This window comes from Protopterus annectens, chromosome 1.part2, assembly GCF_019279795.1.
Source record: "Protopterus annectens isolate FY-2018-M chromosome 1.part2, PAN1.0, whole genome shotgun sequence".
Classification (NCBI taxonomy): Eukaryota; Metazoa; Chordata; order Ceratodontiformes; family Protopteridae; genus Protopterus; species Protopterus annectens.
This window is the reverse complement of record NC_056727.1, coordinates 440046755-440067624: the sequence shown is the minus strand read 5'-3', so window position 1 is coordinate 440067624 and position 20870 is coordinate 440046755. Positions and strand designations below refer to the sequence as shown.

Genomic DNA, 20870 nt, shown 5'->3' with positions numbered 1-20870 from the left:
CGATTTTTCTCAAAGTTGGCCTTGGATGATTTTATGAGTGATCGTAGTTTTTTGCTAGTACTGATCAGAGATGCCTTCCCTTTTAGGGATTTTGCTTTGTCATGTAGTAGCTTCCTCCTCCTGTTGTAAAGTTTGTTTATGGCTGGGGTCCACCAGACCGGGCGCCTGCCTTTGGGGGAATGGGTCTTGGTTTTATTTGGGATTGCATGATCCATGCATTCTTGAAGGTGCCCATAGAAGGCATTTGCAAAGGATTCAGCAGTGGGGGTTGTGGTTTCCACTGGCCCAGGGGCCTTGAAAGATACCACTTCAGTCTTAAGAAGTGTGAAGTTTGCTTTTGAGAAGTTCTTCACTGTGGTCTTTTGTGCAGGGGGTGGGGGCGGGATGTGGATTTCCAGTGAGATGGTCTGATCTTACCAAAGAGGGATGTACTTCTGGTGTGGAGCATTTTGTCCCCATGTTTGTGATGATCAAGTCTAGTATATTGTCTCATTTTGTGGGAATGGTGACTAGTTGTTCCATAGCATTTGAGTTTATGAATTCTAGGAACCTTTGGGCTAGGGTGTTGGGGCTTGAGTAATGTTCCCAGTCTATATTTGGGTAGTTGGAAGTCTCCCAAAATGATGGTATTTGGAGAGACATTCATACTCTCCAGTGTCTTCAGAAGGCTGTGTGGGGTTCCTGAGTTTGAGATGGTGGTCTGTAGCATGCTACAAACTGTAAGGCAGTTTTGCCTATGGTTAGTTGCACCCAGTCTCTGATGCTTCGTGCGTTGCCACTAACCTGGAGGTGTGGGTATCTTTGAAAATGGATACTCCCCCTCCTTTTGTGGTTCGGTCCAAGTTTTGGGGCCGGAAAGCATGATACGAGGTAAAATCTGATAGTGCTGGGGTGCTCTCAGGAGCCTTGAACCAGGTTTCAGTCACTGCACAGACATAGATGCTCTCCATACTGAGGAGGGCTTCGAGGGCGTGCATCTTGAGGTTTAGACTTCTGGCATTGAGCAGCATTACCCTTAATTTTTTTCCACTTGCGTTTTTTCTAGGGAGGTAGGTTTGTCATTTGAGCCTTGCCTAAAAAAGGCACTATGGGGTGGCAAGAGCCTTGCGTTTTCTAGGGAGGTAGGTTTGTCATTTGAGCCTTGCCTAAAAAAGGCACTATGGGGGTGGCAAGAGCCTTTGCCAATATCCGGAAGCCCAGGGGTGACAGGTGCAAGTCATCCCTTGCTAAGCAGCGCGGCTTGTCAAGCATGTCATCCCAAGCAGACACTGGATCCCCTTAGAATGACACCAGTAATTAATCCAATTGTTAAAACTGATCATTTTGTCTTTGTACTGTGGCATCCTTGGTGAGGGTAAGATGCTGCGCAGGGTCAGGGTCATACCGGCCTGGGCTACATAATCAGAGAGCTCCTCTAGGTCTCTTTTCATGTAGTCCAGGGAGGTACGTCTCAGGTCGTTCACACCGGCATGTACAATGACAGAGTCATATTTGTACTTGCTGTGGAGTGACCCGAGTGCTTGTGTTATGTGGCGGATTCTAGCTCCCGACAGGCAGCTTACCATGACCCTTTCCTTGTTCAGTCTGGTGAGCGCGACGTCGTGTGCCTGACTATGGAGTCACCTATTACAAGTGTGTCTGGCATGTTGTTTGGCCTTAAGGGCTGCGACTGTTTAGCACACTGACTTTGTGAACTGTGTGTAGCATGTGCTATGTCTTGAGGTGGTGGTTGCTTGGGTGTCTGCTTTGGAGGCCTCTGTTTTGGTAGATTTTTAATCAGCGCCTCAGAGTAAGTTTTTGTGCGTTTGTGTGTTTGGTTTGCAGTTGTGATAGTTCTATGCGAAACTGGGTTTGTTGTGTGCGTGGTTACCTTCTCCTCCTGACTGGTCTTGCCAGTACTGAATTGAGAGAGCTCAGCCTCCAGTTTGGCTATATAGTTGCATCTCTCGCATAATTTGTTGGGAGGAGGAGAGGGTTGTCTGTGTACATGAGGCAATTGTAACATTGCCTCAAGATTCCCAGATTCACCAGCTGAACAGGAGAGGACACCAGCAACTGACCCTTCGACATGCTAGAAATAGTGAAAAAGATTGCTGTGTAACTGAGTCAGAAAGGACCTATAGGGAAATGGGTACTCAACAGAATTTAGGTGAATGAAGTACTTTCGTTTAAGAGTGCTTTACCTGTATACAAAATGCTTTAGGAGCAAGTGCTGAGCTTTTCAGATAGAGTATAGGCTGTTTAGATTGCAAGTAGAACAGTTCCAAGGGAAAAAGTGAAGAGCAGACTTGGCGGAGGCAGAAAAAGTTTAACCTTGTTCAACCGGCGCTGCGCTATGCGCACGACCGCGCAAAGCTGTGCAAACACAGATTTTAAGCAGTGAACTACAAAAGAGCCAGGAATGGTCCCAAACAACCAATTACTAACAGCTTCTTAAGCAGAGGTAACTTCCCCCAAGGACAGGTAGGCTGCTCAAGGCTCCCCACTCCCACTGGTGAGCAAAGAAACTTCCTTCTATCCAAGTAAGGTAATGGACAACACAGGAACTACACCACAGCCCAGAAAACAGCAATGCCTGTATATTGGTCTAAACTAGTAGAGAAAGGCAGGAAAACAAGGATTTGTTTTTTTTTTTTTTTTTTTTGCAGAAACACAGAAAATGCAGAGATTGTGATAAATTTGTTACACAGGCTAGCACACTTTAGTGGGCAGCCTCCACAGTTCAATTAAACAAACAAGCAAACTTTCGACTAAATTAGACAATGTTCTGCTGCATGCAACAAATCCTGCACTTCCTTGAAATCAGGCTGCTCTGAATGTGTGAGCATTTTTTGTTTTAATTGAGACATGAAATATTGCTGATATTTCAGCATGTGAAACTGGCAATTTAAAGCCCTCATAGCTAAAGTAGCGGAGGTATACACTGTCTTTCCCCATAGTCTTTCCCCATCTGTCTAGTGCTCTTGAATCCCTTTCAGAGGGTACAGGATTTTTAGCAACAGAGGCCTTAACCCCTTTGGGACCCTGGGAAATTATTTCTGGGTCAGTAACAGGGCTTTTAAAAGAATTTGAGAGTCAGGACTCTGTAGTATGTCTGGTTTGGCTGGTGCCGGAGGCAATGAATCTGGGTTAATGCTAGATTCTGAATAAACATCATCCACAATCCTGGCCTTCCCAGTGGAAATGTTCCCTCATGGTATGCAAAGTTTCCCCAAAAGAGTAGTCTTTTGGGGGAGATGCTGAAGGGATAGACACTTCAGCATCAGAGTCTTCATAAGGGGGAAAAGGAGAATTCCTGTTTCTTAGAAGAAGCTAAGGAAATGGAAAAGTACAGTTTTGTATCTACCATAAATGTAGATGTCCGAACTGGATAGCATCTGCAGTCATAACAACTGGGTTGTCCTGTCGTCAGGCAGCCCTTCAGTCGGCCGGATTCCAAAGTCCGGGTCCGGCTTCGGCTGATGTCGCACTTCACCCGACGTCATCTGTTGGTCTTCGGGTATAAAGGCATCAGCCGACGCCATTTTCCTCAGTGTTTCTTGCCCCAGATGCCAGTAGCCCTCTTGAAGGCTAAAATTTGCATAGATGCCAATGTTTCCAAAAAGATAGAGGTAAACACAAAAATAAGCATGTATGTACATATATACCAACAAATACACCATAAAAGACCCCCACCAGCTAGCTATTAGGAGGGTAAACACCCTAGGAGTACCACAGAGGGGAAGGAGGGAGGGTAATCCTGACTGCAGATGCTATCCAGTTCGGACATCTACATTTATGGTAGGTACAAAACTGTACTATGTTCTTCATGGATGCATCTGCAGTCATAACAACTGGGTAGAATACCATAGCCAACTAGGGGAGGAGGATAAAACTAGATTATGGTGTGTTTAGGATCCCTTGCAGTACAGCAGTGGCAAACCCTGCTCGGGATCTGGAATATAGAGGCAAATTATAATGCTTGGCAAATGTATGCACGGAGGTCCAAGTAGCCGCCTCAATAATGTCTTTGGTTGCCACTCCTCAAGGCTGTGGTAGTGGCTGTTGCCCTTGTAGAATGAGGTCTTATGTTCTGTGGAATTGGTTTTCCATGTAAGGAGTAACAGAATCGTATGCAATTTCCTATCCATTTGGAGATTGTCTGTTTGGAAATAGCTTTTCCTTCCCTTCCTGTTGCATAGGCTACAAAAAGCTGGTCAGTCTTTCTGCTACTTTATGTTCTGTCCAAGTAGTAGCGTAGCTGTCTATGTACATCCAAAGTATGCAGTATTCTTTCCCCTCTGTTTTGTGGGTTGGGAAAGAAGGTAGGTAGGTGGATTGCCTGGTTTAAAGACACTCTGGATACCATCTTAGGCATAAATGTAGGATTAGTCCTCATGGACACTATCTTGGTGGAAGATTAGGAAGGGTTGCACTGCCATTAAGGCCTGTAGTTCTGAAACCCTCCTTGCTGAAGTAATTGCCAGTAGGAAAGCAGTTTTCCATGACCGGTGTTGTAGGTCTGCTGTTGCTGCTGGTTCAAAGGGTGATAGTGTCAACTTTTCTAGCACAAAGTTTAAGTCCCAAGCTGGTAAAGGTGGTTTCCTTGGAGGTTTTACATTCTTGATTCCTCTGAGGAACTGCCTGAGCAAAGGATGCGAAAAAACAGGTGGATCAAAGCTGTATTCTGCTGAAATAGCTGATGCATGTATCTTGATGGAAGAGTAGGACAGGCCTGAATGAACAGGCCTGAATGAAGAAGTTCGGCCAGATACTCCAGAATGTTAGGCATATCTACGTTTGACACTTTTTTTTTCCTCTTTCAGTACTCCAACTGACAAACCTCTTCCATTTTCCAGCATAGTTTCTTCTTGTTGAAGGTCTGCGTGCTTCAAGAATAATGTCTTTAACTCTTTGGGAAAGTTCTGGATTAGCTGCTGCTATGTGATGTTCCATGCAGTCAGTTGCAACGTTTTTAGGTTTGGATGCATGATGTTGTAGTTGTTCTGAGTTATCAAAGGCATCAGGGGTATTGGCCACATATTGTTCCGAGACATGCTCCTCAGCAGTGGGTACCAGTGTTGTCTTGGCCAGTTTGGAGCCATCAGGATTATCCTTGGACGTTCTTCCTTGATTTTTAGTAAAACCTTGTGTATCAAGGGAAGAGGTGGGAATGCATATGCTGTTAGGCCTTTCCAGCTGAAGGAGAGCGAATCCACTTTCATGCTAGTGGGTGGAATGTTCTTGTGCAGAATTTTTTGAGCTGGTGATTGAGAGGTGATGCGAATAGGTCTATCTGAGGCATTCCCCATTTCTTTGAGATGGTCTTGAAGATGTCCGGGTGCAGCTTCCATTCGTGGGCGTCCGATGTGGTTCTGCTTAATATGTCTGCTAGAGTATTCTCTTTTCCTGGTACAAATATTGCCTGTAACTGGATGTTGTAGCTGAGTGCCAGGGTCCACAGCTCCAAAGTCATTCTGCATAGGGGGTATGAGTGAGTGCCTCCCTGTTTGTTGATGTACCACATGACTGTGGTGTTGTCTGTCCTTATCATCAACTGGCCCTCTGAGAAATGGTCTGAACTTTTGGATTGCCAGTTTTACTGCCAGCATTTCTTTTAGGTTGATGTGCAGGTGAAGTTGATCCTGTGTCCACAATCCTTGCAAGCATTTGTCCAGCATGTGTGCCCCCCATCCTAGGTCTGAAGCGTCTGTTGTGATGGTCTGGCTTGCTTGACATCTGTGAAAGGGTAGCCCTGGGTTTGACTGGCATGCCTGAGCCCACCATAGGAACTCCTGTTTTAAGCATGGAATTAGTGGGATTTCTGTTTCTAGGCTGTGTCTGTGTTGGGACCATAAATTCTTTAGGTACCACTGTAGTTTTCTCATATGTAGTCTGGCAAGTGGGACCAAGATTATGCATGATGCCATGAAGCCCAAGGCCTGCAGTACTTTTCTTGCTGTTAACTTGTTCAGTTTTGTTAGTGCCAAGAAGTAAAGAGGGAGTTCTTTTGTTTTCTGTAGTTAGGAATGCCATTTGTTTTACTGTGTCCAATTCCGCATCCAAGAATGTCCTTGTTTGGGATGGTATCAGCCTTGACTTTTGTAAATTGACTGTGTATCCCAGTGCTTGTAGCAAGTAAATGACCCTTTGTAAATCTGTTGTCAGCTTGCTTTTGCTGTCCCCTTGTAGCAGGCAGTCGTCCAGGTATGGGTAAATTTGAATTCCCTGTAGTCTGCAATGAGCGATTACTGATGCCAGGCATTTTGTGAATACTCTGGGCGCAGTAGATAAGCCAAAGGGCAATGCTGAGAATTGATAGTGCTCTGATCCTGCAAGAAATCTGAGGTATCTTCTGCAGATTGGTCGAATGGGGACGTGCAGGTATGCCTCCTTGAGATCTAGAGTTACCAGCCAGCACTCCTTGCCCAACATGGGAAGAAGTTGCTGTAGGGTCAGCATTTTGAATTTTGGGACAATGAACAGATTTTGCCTTTTCTTCCATTTTCTTCATAACCTGCTGGGCAGGTGTACCAAACAAACTTGTCTTATCCATAGGAGCAGGTGTACCAAACAAACTTGTCTTATCCATAGGAGCATCTAGCAGCTTAGCTTTAACATGATCCGGTAAAGCTTGCTCCTTTAGCCAAGCATGCCTTCTTATCACTGTGCCAGTCATGGCTGATCTAAATGAAGCCTCCAGTGCATCATAGCCACATTTTAAGGAATGGTTACTAACCTGTTGTATGTTATTTACCATTTCTAATACATATTTCTTATCAAGAGATTCATCAGTGGTTAGCTTTTTAGTTAACTGATCAAGCATAAACTCTTGGTATTGTATCATGTGAAACTGACAGTTTAAAGCTCTAGCTGAGAGAGTAGCTGAAGTGTAGACCTTTTGCCCCATCTGTCTAATGACCTTGCTTCCCTTTCAGAAGGAATAGGGTTTTAGCTATGGTCACGGCTACTGCCTTGGGACCCTGGGATATAGTTTCGGGGTCTGCAAGTGGGGCCTTGTACAGGTGGTGATGAGTGTCTGGCACCCTGTAAAATCTGTCTGGTTTGGCAGGGGCTGGAGGTAAAGAATCTGGTGCGGAGCAGACATCATTGAAAGCATCATCCACCACAGAAAGAACAGGAGGTATAGCTAAGGGCCTGTGCTGTGGAAGGTGCAGAAAGGTCCTAAGTCTTTTTCTGGAATCTGAAAAATCCTGTTGCTGCCATTGGAACTGCTCTCGCATGGCATGTAAGGTTTCCCCAAAGGAGAATTCTTCTGGGGGGGGGAAGCAGCTGGAATGGATTCTTCAGCATCAGAGTCTTCAAAATTGGAGAAAGGAGCCTCTGGCTGGTCAGTTATGTCTGATTCATCGGCAGAATCAGAGGACACTGGCTCAGGGGGCTCTGCCCTAGGTCTCTTCTCTGGGGGCTGAGAGGCCCTGTCTGGGTGAGATTGAGATCCTCTAATTAATGAAATTAAATCTGCCAAAGTAAGCATTTGAGAACTCGAGGAGGGCCTGGTAGTAGGGGGTTTAACAGGCACTGTTTTAGTAGTCTTGGCTGCTTTAGCCCTGGCGAAGGCCTTAATGGACATGGTTGCTGGAGGCCTAGCAGCACCACGTGCTGGGGTAGAGACATCCAAGGGAATGGTGTCTGATAAGTCAGTGGCAACCACCGTAGTGGATAAAATTTCTGAGGCCGATTCAAGGGTGGTAGCAGGGGCCTCAGTTGTAGAGATAGATTCAGCTGTACTTTGATCAGTTTTCTCGGTTTCGGCCGAAACCGAGACACTCGCGGTTTGCTTAACCATGGTTTCGGCCGAAACCGCGGACCGCGAGTGTCGGTCTTTATCTTTGCGTTTTTTGGTAGATTGGGTAGTCGGAGGATCCGACGGCATAATGTACGCAAAATCAGAACCGAAAAACTGTTCAGCAAACTCCGACCAACGCCTAAGCGTTCGTCGGTTGAAGGAAGCACAGGCCGAACAGGCAGCTACGTCGTGGGCTGGGCCTAAACAAGGTAGACAATACGAGTGGAAATCTTTATGAGGTATTTGTTTCCCACAGGTTAAACAATTATTAACTTTTTCTGACATCGGCTGAGGCAAGAAAGAGTCCCCAACGGGGTACTTAGCTTTAGAAGTCTTCGAAGTAGTATTCGGTAGGAGTAATCTCTGGATCCGACCGACCGCACTTGCGAACAGCTTCTGCTTGGCCACGGCAAGAAAGACTGGGGAAAATGGCGTCGGCTGATGCCTTTATACCCGAAGACCAACAGAGATGACGTCGGGTGAAGTGCGACATCAGCCGGACCCGGACTTTGGAATCCGGCCGACTGAAGGGCTGCCTGACGACAGGACAACCCAGTTGTTATGACTGCAGATGCATCCATGAAGGACATCCAACCAGGTCAGACAAAGCATAGTCCTCCTCCTAAGCCTTTTGTCAGGATGGGGATGGGAACCCCTGATTAGGGTAATTAAATCTTCAGCCATCTTAAGCATCTGTTTCTTAGGCATGGGGCCTTGTACTGGAGACTGTGCAGGCTTACTTTTAAAGGAGTTTTCAACTTGGCATAGGATTTTATAAGTGTAGTCGGTCTGAAGACACCTTCAGCAACTGAAGGCCTTTCAATTTCATCGGATTCCCCTTCAGGAATGCAGTCAGTAGGGCAAGGTAAAGGCTCCGGAGGCCCAGCAATCTCCGCTTGGGAGGCAGCCTGTGGTTCTGAATCAGCGGTAGTCAGGGGCTGCGTAGACGCCTCACTGAAAACCGGCAACTGGCCTAGCAGAGGCCTAGGTATCTGGTTTGGGTCTCTGCTGCCCGTTCTTATCTTTGCGCTTTTTATGCATCCCAGTCGGTTGCTCCGACGACATTGTGTAATTACAGTTTCTACCAAAATAATGTCGGGCAAAATCATACAGACGTTTAATAGTTTGTTAAACCTAGCACAAAACAGACAACCTGCAACGTCGTGGTCTGGGCCTAGGCAAGGGATACAATAAGTCCTTATGAGGTATTTGCTTCCCACAAGAAATGCAATTAACTTTTTCTGACATCGGTCTGAGGCAAGAAGTTTCCCCAACAAGGTTTTATTGAAGACTTCGGTCTGAAATTCGAATTGAAAATCTCAGGAGTCGGCCGACCGGCACTTGCCGCGCGGTGCCCGAAGCGGAAGCAGTTCGCAAGAAAGACTGAAGAAAATGGTGTTGGCTGCCTCTTTTATAGGTTCATAGGTTTATACTAGGCTATCTGCCCTAAGGCATTTATAAGCCTAGCCCAAAGTTTTGTGGCTTACGCCACCCCTTATATGAAAAAATACTGTACCCATTAGTTTGTTGTGCCTCTGTTCAGCAGTGACACAGAGATGATTCCCAGGGTAAACCTACGATCTCCCATCCACAGGTCAAGATTTCTCTTGAACAGAGCCAGCGAGGTGCTCTGCCTCACATGGACCGGGATTTTATTCCCCAGCATAGGGAGTTATACCCCCTGTTGCACTGACATCAGGGAAGAAGCGACCGCAACAGACGATAGACCAAGACTTTGGAAAGTACAGTTGTGTACACCTACCATAAATGTAGATGTTAGAGTGTCTTCACTGTTGCAGTCATAACTGTAGGGTGTTCCTGCTGGCAGGCAGCCCGAGGTCGGCCAGAATCACAAAGTCTGGGTCCGGCGTCGGCTGCACAAGCTAGTACCCTGACGTCAGTACGCTCTGGTACATAGCCCTCAGCCGACGCCATCTTCTCCAGCCTTTCTTGCCCCAGATGTCAGAAATCCCGAGTGCCACAAGGAAACACAAACACACCATAAAGTGAAAAAGAGGGGATAGGAGGGAGGGAAACACCGACTGCAACAGCGAAGACACTCTAACATCTACATTTATGGTAGGTGTACACAACTGTACTATGTTCTTCGTGTTTCACTGTTGCAGTCATAACTGTAGGGTGGAATCCCAAAGCAGTGAAGAAAGGGAGGAGGCTTAGATAGAAGGGACAGCAAGAAGGCCCTGCAAAACAGCAGAGGCAAAACCTGCCCTGGTCTTAAGAGTACAAAGGGAGATTGTAGTGCTTGGAAAAGGTATGCACAGAACTCCAAGTGGCAGCTTCCAAGATATCCTTGGTGGGTACTCCTCTGAGAAAAGCAGTAGAAGTGGCAGCAGCTCTAGTAGAATGACTTCTCACAGTACCTGGAAACTGTTTCCCATGATGTGTAACAAAATCTTATTCCATAGGCAATCCATTTGGAAATAGTTTGTTTGGAAATAGCCTTTCCAAGAGAACTGGAGGCAAAAGAAACAAACAATTGGTTAGATTTTCTGAATTCTTTAGTCTTGTCCAAGTAAAATGTGTACGTCCAATGAATGCAAAATCCTTTCCCCCTTATTTTGAGGATTAGGAAAGAAGGTAGGAAGGTGAATCGTCTGATTTAAAGCAACTTTTGAAATCACCTTAGGCATGAAAGTAGGATTGGTCCTCAAGGATACTCTGTCAAGATGGAAAATCAGGTATGGCTCTACAGCCATAAGAGCTTGCAACTCTGAAACCCTTTTGGCAGAAGTCAATGCTAACAAAAGAACAGTCTTCCAGGATAAAAATTTAATATCAGAAGCCGCAGCAGGCTCAAAAGGAGGCAAAGTGAGTTTTTCCAAAACATAGTTAAGATCCCAGGCAGGGACAGGAGGGGTCCCTAGGAGGCCTCAAATTCTTAGCCCCTCTCAAAAATGGTCTCACCAATGGATGAGAAAAGACAGGTTTAACTGGAGTCTTGGACTTTGCCTTTGAAATGGTGATGTGAGTAGGCCTGAATACCCCCTCAGAGGCCGGTACCTGCACAGCGGTTCCGGACCCATCTAAGGGAGCGACGTCCGAAGGTCCTGCAGCAGATAAAACAGGCCTTGATGGCTCCCCATGGGAGTCCGTATCGGCCATCGGTTCAGAAGTGGCGGACGACAGGGGCTGCAAAAGCGCCTGACAGCCGAACTGGACGCTGACTCAAGCTGCGACGAATCCTGTTTGGACCTCGGAGGCCTGTCCCTGTCTTTGCGCTTCTTTTGAATTCCGGTCGAATCAGACGACATTCTATAATTGAAGCGTCTGCCAAAGTAATTTAAAGCCCAGTCGTACAGACGCTTAACGGTGCGAGAATTGAACCTGGCACAGAACCAACAAGAAACGTCGTGGTCAGGGCCTAAACAAGGTAGACAGTAAGAGTGGAAATCTTTATGAGGTATCTGTTTCCCACACGCTATACAATTAACTTTTTCTGACATCGGAGGAACAAGAAAAAGATTCCCCAATGGGGTACTTAGCTTTGAGAAGAGAAGTAAGAACTTCGGACCAACAGCAAACAAATGCGTAGATCGAAAATCGCCAACCAACGACTTGCGAGCTGCTTTCCACCGCACAGCAAGAAAGACTGGAGAAGATGGCGTCGGCTGAGGGCTATGTACCAGAGCGTACTGACGTCAGGGTACTAGCTTGTGCAGCCGATGCCGGACCCAGACTTTGTGATTCTGGCCGACCTCGGGCTGCCTGCCGGCAGGAACACCCTACAGTTATGACTGCAACAGTGAAACACGAAGAACATCTCGGGCAGACTGTGGGACCACCTGACGGCAGATAACCCAAGTGTGATGACTGCAGCAGTGTAACACGATGATCAAATAGGAATAGCAATATCCAATATATTAAAACAACTTTACCAAATACTTCGGGCTACCCTCAATGACCCAAGTCGGTTTTTAGGCCAAGCAGAGCATTGCCACCTCACAGAAAGAGGCGATCCGGTTCAATTCTCAGCTGGGGTGGCTTCTGGGCAGAGTCTGCATGTCCTCCCGGTGTTCAAGTGGGTTTCCTTCCCCATTCCAAAGACATGCAGTAGTTGGATTGGACACTAAACTGCCATAGATGTTGTGTGCACATGCAAGTGTGTGGTGTGGATGAACTACAGTGGAAGGGCTGGCCACCTGGTGGTGTAAGCCTTTGCCTTTAGAGGACTTCATTAAGCGACACCCTGACCCATATGCAAAAATGGCAAAAGGGATTGTGGGTGGATGGATAGGGTTTTTTTTTTTTTTTTTATTAAAAGGAAAGTGGCCTGAAAGCTTCTTGCAAATTATCGTGTGAATTTGCAAGAGTTCCAGTAAGCTTGAACTACCTTCCCAAGGAAGCTGGAGTCTTCTAGAAGCCTGAAGTGGCAAAGGCTTCTACATAAAAAATCATTTCCTAGTATGCATTTCCAAAGTAGAGGGGGAAACAGTTCCCTTAAAGAGAAAAGGTGTTAAAATTAAATACAGTCACAAAGGAACATACTTTCCAACTATTGCATGGGTATGTTGTTAACACTTCCACGTACCAGAAGTATCTGCATTATGTAATATGAGCTTCACTATACAATACATACCAGGAAGTTTTTTCACCAAGGCATCTTTTGAGGATGAATATATTAACTTCATTTTAACAGCAGAAGTATCTGGTATCCTAGGAGAGAAGAGACAAGGAGCTCATTAAGAACACAGGCAACAAAACAGTTTGCAAGATAAACTTGCAGCCAGACAACACAAGCCACAAAACCTCTAAAAATTAAGTTATGTACTTACCATAATGTTCCATTTGAGTTGTTGCTTTTCATTTGTCTTCAACCTGGGGGACTTGGATCCGGTAAGTATCAGACTCAAGATGTCTACTCCAGCATCAGATCCAAAGTCCAAGTTCCTCCCCTAACCATAATGACCCACTCTCTCTCCTCCACTCAGAATTAGTTGCAGAACAGCACAAGAATCTAAAGAGGGCGACATACTGAGAGCTAGTCAGGACAAAAGGGGTTCTGGCTCTTCAGTCCAGTCCACTACACAGCCCAAACAAGGCAGGGGTATGGAGGGACAGATGGTTGAAGACAAATGAAAGAAAACTCAGATGGAATGTTATGTTAAGTACATACCTGAAGTTTTCATTTGACATTCAACCTGAGGGACAGTCCCTTGCTACCAATAAAAAACAGAGGTCCTCATGGAAGGATATTCTGAAGCACGGCTGAGCAGATGCCCTGCTTCTAGAAAGATCAATTTATGAGAAATTGAGTGAGAATGCCCAGGTCAGAACAGATATCAAAAGAAACCCTGGACCAAATAGCTGCAGAATTAGAGACTGACCTGGTGGAATGCACCCGGACATGTCCTGGTGGAGACAAACCTTTGGCTCAATAGGCCAAAGAAATGCACTGAAATCCAGCAAGCAATAGTTAACCTTAAAAACAGCCCCCCCCCCCCCCAAGTAAGGTTTAGAGGAGGAGACAAAAAGCCGATCAGGCTTGCACAAGCTTTTGGTTCTATGCAGATAGAAACGCAGCTGCCAGTGCACATCTAGTAAGTGCAACTTGTACTCTTTCCAAATTTCCAAAATAAAGATAACTGGCAAAAATAATGACCTGGTTTGGATTCTAAAGCCACCTTTGGCAAGAGACAGACTAGATAAGGAGGCTTAAAGCTTGAAGAAACCCTCTTGGCCATGGTAATTGCCACCAAAAAGGCAGTCTTCCATGACAAAACTCAAGTCAACTGAAGCAGCTGGTTTGAACAGGGGAGATACCAAAGCCTGCAGAATGAAAGTAACATCCCAGGGAGGCGTGGGGTCCTTAACTGGAGGCCTAAGAAGAAAGGCACCTTTCAGAAATGCCTTACAGAGTTTAGACAAAGCCAAGGAGGCAGAACTTTCACCTACATGGAAATTGGGAGGTTACTAGGTTAATGGCCTTGGGAACCTCCCAAGCCTAGCCAAGAGCTTATCCCCAAAGAGAAACCTCAGTCAGCACCTGTCACCCCTCTCAATGTGGGACACAGGTGAACTCCTCGAACAAATTGGTTTCCCCATACACTCAAGGTTGTGCTTGAAAAGGGTCAGCAAAGTGCTCCTTTTGTGTATTGGAAGTCTATTCCAGAAACAGGGCAGCCTCTGGGAGAACAACCTCTCTCTCCAGCAAGTTTTGTTCATGTTGCATATTAGATCCAAGCCTTCCGAGCAGGTAGTGCATGAGGAGTTAGACGTGCTGATATGGAGCATCTCTAGTAGGGCAGGGTCAGACACTGCCCTGTAGGCTAGACAGATCACCCCTGAGCAATCTGTATGATACGGAGTACTGTGACAGTGATCGGAGCCAGTCAGCATAGGACAGATGGAGGCCATGGATTCTAAGAGGTATTTTCAGTGGCCTTTCCAGTTGGTGCAGAAGTTTGGAGAGGTACATCCCAAAAGTACAGTTGTGTACACTAACCATGAATGTAGATGTGATGACTGAACAGTGAATACACTCTACATTTGGGGTCATCTGCTTCCAGTAGCCCTCAGTCGGCCTGATTATCAAAGTCTTGGGTCCTGCGTCAGTTGCTGTCTCAACTTCCATGACGTCAGGTAGTCAGGGATATAAAGCATGCGGCTGATGCCATTATGTCAGTTCTTCTTGCCCCAGATGTCACAAGGTTACACCTCCAACAAAAAAGCAAATACACCAAAAAGCTTTTAAGCATAGTAAAGGAGAGTAAAGGTATAGCCAAATTAAGTCAGGGAGCTGGAGGGAGAGTAACCAGGACTGCAACAGTGAATACAATCTAACATCTACATTTATAGTAAGTGTACACAACTGTACTATGTTCGTGTTTCACTGCTGCAGTCATCACATTTGGGTAGATTCCCAAAGCCACGGATGGGAGGAGGCAGTTAGATAGCATTAGGATGAGCTATAACACCCTGCAAGACTGCAGTAGCAAAGCCAGCTCTGGATTTAGAGAAAAATGGTAGATTGTAATGCTTGGTGAAAGTACAGAACCCCAGGTAGCAACTTCTAGGATGTCCCTGGTAGGTACACCTCTGAGAAAGGCTGTAGAGGTAGATGCAGCCCTGGTTGAATGGGGTCCAATTCCCTGGGGGATAAGTTTTCCATGCTTATAGCAGAAACAAATGCAATGGCCTATCCATTTAGAAATGGTTTGCTTTGAAACAGCCTTCCCCTCTGCCCCTGCAGCAAATGCCAAATAGATGCTCAGATTTCCTTTGAGGTTTAGTCCTGTCCAAGTAAAATCCAAGTTGCCTGTGCACATCTAAGGAGTGAATGATCCTTTCCCCTTTATTCTGTGGATTAGAAAAGAAGGTTGGCAAATGAATGGACTGATTAAGAGCCACTCTGGATACCACCTTGGGCATGAAGGAGGGATTGGCCCTGAGGGACACTCTGTCCGCATGAAAGATGATGAAAGGCTCCACTGCCATAAGGGACTGTAGTTCATATACCCTTCTTGCTGAAGGGCTGCTAAAAGGAAGGCTGTTTTCCAAGAAAGAAATTTTAACTCCGCACTTGCATCTGGCTCAAAAGAAGCAAGAGAGTTTTTCCAATACAAAGTTAAGGTCCCAGGCTGGAGTAGGGGCTCTCCTGGGTTTTGGCCCCTCTGAGGAACTGCTTGAGCAGTGGATGAGAGAAGGGTGGTTCTGTGTTTTAATGAGCTAAAATGGCTGAGGCATGAATTTTGATGGAGGAAAAAGAAAGGCCTTTGTGAAGCATCTCAGTTAACTCATTCCCTTCAGTGCAGCTCTTTTGAGTATATACCTTTACCTCCCAATGGGTGTTGCTTTAGCCTTTAAAAAATAAAGTTCATCACCTTACAGTTCTAGCAAATACTCTGACAGAGGTCCATATGTCAATACAACTGTGTTTGCCATCATATGTTTCAAGAAAAAATATTTTGATTCTGTGTAGCATGGTTTTGGAATTATTAATGCAAATATGAACAGGCAATATTTTGACGCCTAGAGGCGCAGTAGGGGGTAACTGCAAAAACGCTTGGAGATGCTTCACAAGGGCCTTTCTTTTTCCATCAAAATTAAGTAAGCTGTCAAATGAATTTCTCTGGCGTGAGAAAAGCCATCTGGGAAGTTGTGTTCAAGCTTGCTCCCAAGAATATAATTTGTTGACCGGGTACCAGGTGTGATTTTCTGTTTATGGTGTACCCCAGACAATTTAGCACCTTTTGTACAAATGCCAGATTATTCAAAAGTATGTCCTGGCTTTCTGCCGGAATTAGACAATCGTCCAGGTATGGGTATATTTGAATATTTCTTTGCCTGCAAAATGCAATGACTGGAGCTAGGCACTTTGTGAATACCCTGGGCGCAGTAGAGGAGCAAAAGGACGGTGCAGAGAAATAAGAGAAGTTATGTACTCACCATAACGTTCCATCTGAGTAGGTGACTTCATCATTTGGATGCAACCTGTGGGATTCGGATCCGACATCGGATCCGAGCCGGCAATTCATAAGCTTTAGGATCCGAGCTCCTAGCTCCTCCCTTTACCCATAATCCCCTGCTAAGCCCTGACTGACCTCAGATTGAGTTTGCCCTGTGAATACCAGTATAACAGAATCCTGGGAAACCAGGACTAATAGTGCCATGAAAGGTCAGAGGGATGGAGGGGGAGATGGTTGCATCCAAATGAAGTCACCTACTCAGATGGAACGTTATGGTGAGTACATAACTTCTTAATCTGAAGTAGGAAGACTTCATTTGTCTGCAACCTGTGGGACAGTCCCCAGCTACCTGGATCTTGGGCGGCAGTCACAGAAGGATATTCCGGAGCACCGCAGAGCCAAAGGATGCTCTCCCTCTGGAAACAACGTCCACTTTATAATGTAAAATGAAAGTATGAGATGAGGTCCAAGTGGCTGCTGCACAGATATCTAATGGTACTCTAGATTTAAAGGCAGCAGAAGTAGATACTGCTCTTGTAGAATGTGCTGTAATTCTCTGAGGAGCTGGCCTTCCTGAGGTGTCATAAGCCTGCAAGATACAATTAGAAATCCACTTTGACAAAGTGACCTTAGAGACTGCCTTACCCAGTGTGAATTTTGCAAAGGAGACGAACAGTTGATCGGATTGTCTATGACCAGCTGTTCTGTGAATGTAGAAACGCAGTTGTCTATGAACATCTAATGCAGTTTATATTCTTTTTTATATTTGGGAAAGAAAACTGGCAAATTAATAGATTGGTTAATATTGGATTCGGAAGCAATCTTTGGAAAAAAGGAAGGGATCCTTATCAGGAAAAAAGGAGAGATAAGGTGGTTTGACGCACAGAGCTTGGAGTTCTGAAACTCTTCTAGCTGACGTAATGGCCACTAAGAAAGCAGTTTTCCAGGAAAGATACTTCAAGTCCACAGAGGCTGCAGGTTCAAAAGGAGGAGCGGTTAGGGCCTGCAGCACAAAGTCCCAAGGTGGTACGGCTTCCTTAACAGGAGGTCTTAAGAGGAAAGCACCCTTAAGAAAGGTTTTACAAATATTTGCAGCCATGAGAGGTGTAGAGTCATGACCCACATAGTAATGAGAAATGGCTGCCATCTGTACCTTTACCGAAGAGCTTGCTCCTTGTTGGAAAAGGTCCGTCAAGAAGTCTAGTACCGCAGAGAGTGGCGCGGAAAAGGGATCAAGATTTTTTATGTTCCGCCCAAATAGAGAACCGCTTCCATTTGCTCCGATAAACCTTCCTAGTAGAAGGCTTATGGGCAGCCACTATGATGGCTTTCACTGGTGAAGAGATACCGCGAGTCCTTATTAGGGATGGAAAGCACAGTTTTGTACCTACCATAAATGTAGATGTTAGAGTGCTAATACAGCTGCAGTAATCGCATATGGGGTTCTCTGCCGTCAGGCAGTCCCTCGGTCGGCCGTTGTCGCTTTCTTTCCTGACGTCAGTGAGGCAGGGGTATACAAGACACAGCCAACGCCATTTTCTTCAGTCTTTCTTGCCCCAGATGTCAGGTGCCCCCAGAAGGAAGGCAACACAAGTTATATTTATATACATGAAATGCAATATAATCAAAAATCAGTAGTTGCAAGCAAATATACCATAGAAGGATAACCCCGTCAGGTTGTAAGAAGATGGGTTAGGCCCTAGGCCTTTACCAAGAGGGGAAGGAGGGAGGGAAACATGTACTGCAGCTGTATTAGCACTCGAACATCTACATTTATGGTAGGTACAAAACTGTACTATGTTCATCGTGCATACACAGCTGCAGTAATCACATATGGGTAGAATCCCAAAGCTACGCACAGGGTGGTAGGCACTAGGTGGAACTGGGATGAGCCAGAATGCCCTGTGATACAGCAGTAGCAAAGCCTGCGCTACTTTTGGAATACAAAGGCAGGTGGTAGTGTCTGTACAGAACTCCAAGTGGCTGCCTCCAAGATATCTTTGGTAGGAACTCCTCTGAGGAAGGCTGTAGAGGTAGCCGTGGCCCTGGTGGAGTGTGGTCTGATGCCTACAGGGACAGATTTCCCATGATAGGAGTAACAAAAACGTATGCAGTGGCCTATCCATTTAGAGATGGTCTGTTTGGTAACAGGCTTTCCTTGAGCTCCTACAGCATAAGACACAAAAAGTTGTTCTGATTTCCTGAAAGGCTTTGTTCTGTCCAAATAGTAACGTAGCTGTCTATGGATGTCTAAGGAATGTAGCAGCCTTTCCCCTTTGTTTTGGGGATTGGGGTAAAAGGTAGGCAAGTGTATGGCTTGATTTAAAGCTACCCTGGATACCACTTTAGGCATAAATGACGGGTTGGTTCAAAGGGAAACCCTGTCCTGACGGAAGATAAAAAAGGGCTGCCACAGCCATGAGGGCTTGAAGTTCCTAAACCCTACGAGCTGAGGTAATAGCCAGAAGGAAAGCCATTTTCCAGGACAAATATTGCAAATCTGTTGAGGCAGCTGGTTCAAAAGGAGGCAATGTTAATTTTTCTAGAATGTAATTAAGATCCCAGGCTGGCACATGTTTCCTTGGTGGTCTTATATTCTTAGCCCCTCTGAGGAATTGCCTTAAACGTGGGCGAGAGAATAATGGTGGATCTGTGTTGAATTCTGCAGAAATGGCTGAGGCATGGATTTTTATGGAGGAAAAAGAAAGTCCACTGTTCAGCAGCTCAGCTAGATACTGTAATACCAGAGGCAAATTCAGTTTTCTAGGGTCCTGGCCTTTTTTCTCATTCCAAGAGCAAAACAGTTTCCATTTTGCGGAGTAAGTCTTCCTAGTAGATGGCCTTCTGGCCTCCAGAATGACATCCTGTACCTCTTTGGAGAGTAGGGTCTGCTGTAGTGTTAAGGAATTTTCCATGCAGCAAGATTGAGTGTTTTCAGATGACTGAAGAGTTTTGTAGCTGTGCTGAGTCAGCAGAAGAGGCATTAGAGGTAGAGGCCAGGGAGGAGTGTGTTAGGCTCCTTAGGAGTGGGTACCAGTGCTGTCTTGGCCAGTCTAGAGCAATCAGTATCATCTTCGGTCTGTCTGCTCTTGCTTTCAAGAGCACCTTGGATAGAAGAGGCAGAGGTGGGAAAGCGTACACTGTCCATGCTGTCCAACTGAATGAAAGGGCGTCCACCCTCCAGGCCTTTGGATGAAAAGTCCTTGAACAAAACTTTTCCAATTGATGGTTCCTGTGGGAGGCGAAGAGATCTATGTCTGGCCTTCCCCATGCTTGGATTATCTTTGTAAACACCTGTGGATGCAGCTTCCATTTGTGTGGATCTGTCATTTCTGCTTAGATCGTCTGCCAGCGTGTTTTCCAAACCTGGCAAGTACTGTGCTTGAAGTTCGATTTGCCATTCCAGAGCCAAGTTCCAAAGTGTCATGGCTAGTCTGCACAGGGGATATGAATGTGTTCCTCCTTGTTTATGTACCACATTACTGTGGTGTTGTCTGTTTTCATCAATAATCGTCCTGGATGCAGGAGGTCCTTGAATGCTGTAATTGCATTTATCACTGCTAGCATTTCTTTTTGATTGATGTGAAGGTGCTTTTCCTTTTGGGACCATTTGCCCTGAATGCACCTGCCTGTCATGTGCAACCCCCAGGCGTAATCTGAGGCATCTGTTGTGATGACTTGATTTGCTTGAGGCTTGCAGAATGGGAGACCTGTGTTTGTTTGACATGCTTGGGCCCACCACAGAAATTCCTTTTGCAAACATGGAATTATTGGTATCGTTTCCAAATTGTGGCTGTGTTGAGACCATAGGCTTTTTAGGTACCACTGAAGTCCTCATATGCAACTTTGCATATGGGATTAAAAGAATGCAAGATGCCATGAAGCCCAGAGCCTGCAGGATTTTCCTTGCAGTAAGCCTGGTACAATTTGCTAGTGTTTTGAAGTACTGAGTTAGTTGCCCTTGTTTTTCTGGTGTAAGATAGGCCATCTGGGTGTTTGTGTCCAAGTTGGCACCCAGGAAAGTTATTTTCTGAGATGGTGTTAGCCTGGATTTCTCTTTGTTGATTGTGTATCCCGGAGAATTCAGTAACCGCGTTGCATAAGCCAGATGTTCCAGAAGAGTGTGCTTGCTGTCCGCTTGGATCAGGCAGTCGTCCAAATAAGGGTAAATGTGTATCCCTTGAAGTCTGCAGTAGGCAATTACTGATGTCAGGCATTTCGTGAATACTCTGGGCGCAGTAGATAAGCCAAACAGCAATGCAGAGAATTGACAGTGGATTGAACCTGCAAGAAATCTGAGGTATCTTCTTCAGCTTTGTCTGATTGGGACATGCAGGTATGCCTCCTTGAGGTCCAATGTTACCAGCCAAAACTCCTTGCCCAGCATGGGAAGAAGCTGCTGTAATGTGAGCATCTTGAATTTTGGTACGAGTAGAAATGTATTTAGGATGCAAGTCCAAAATTGGTCTCCAGTCTGTTCCTTTTCTTGGTACCAGAAAAAGTCTGGAATAAAAACCTTGACCTTGTTAGTGAGTAGGAACCTCTTGAATGGCTTTCATGTCCATGAGTTTTGCGCCTCTACCCTTTGATTGTGTGGCAGGTTTGGCATGCCTCTCATTTTTGGAAGAGGAAATTAAATCTGTAGCCTCTGTTTA

General features: G+C 45.6%; 1 protein-coding gene across 1 annotated transcript in view; it reads right to left on the bottom strand.

Moving 5' to 3' along the window:
* LOC122789432 (cofilin-2-like) overlaps positions 1 to 20870 on the bottom strand; it is a 177594-nt gene that overhangs the window by 67502 nt on the left and 89222 nt on the right. Inside the window, exon 3 of the mRNA XM_044056891.1 lies at positions 12387 to 12463. Coding sequence (XP_043912826.1) covers positions 12387 to 12463 — 77 coding nt within the window. The remainder of the gene's footprint in view (positions 1 to 12386; positions 12464 to 20870) is intronic.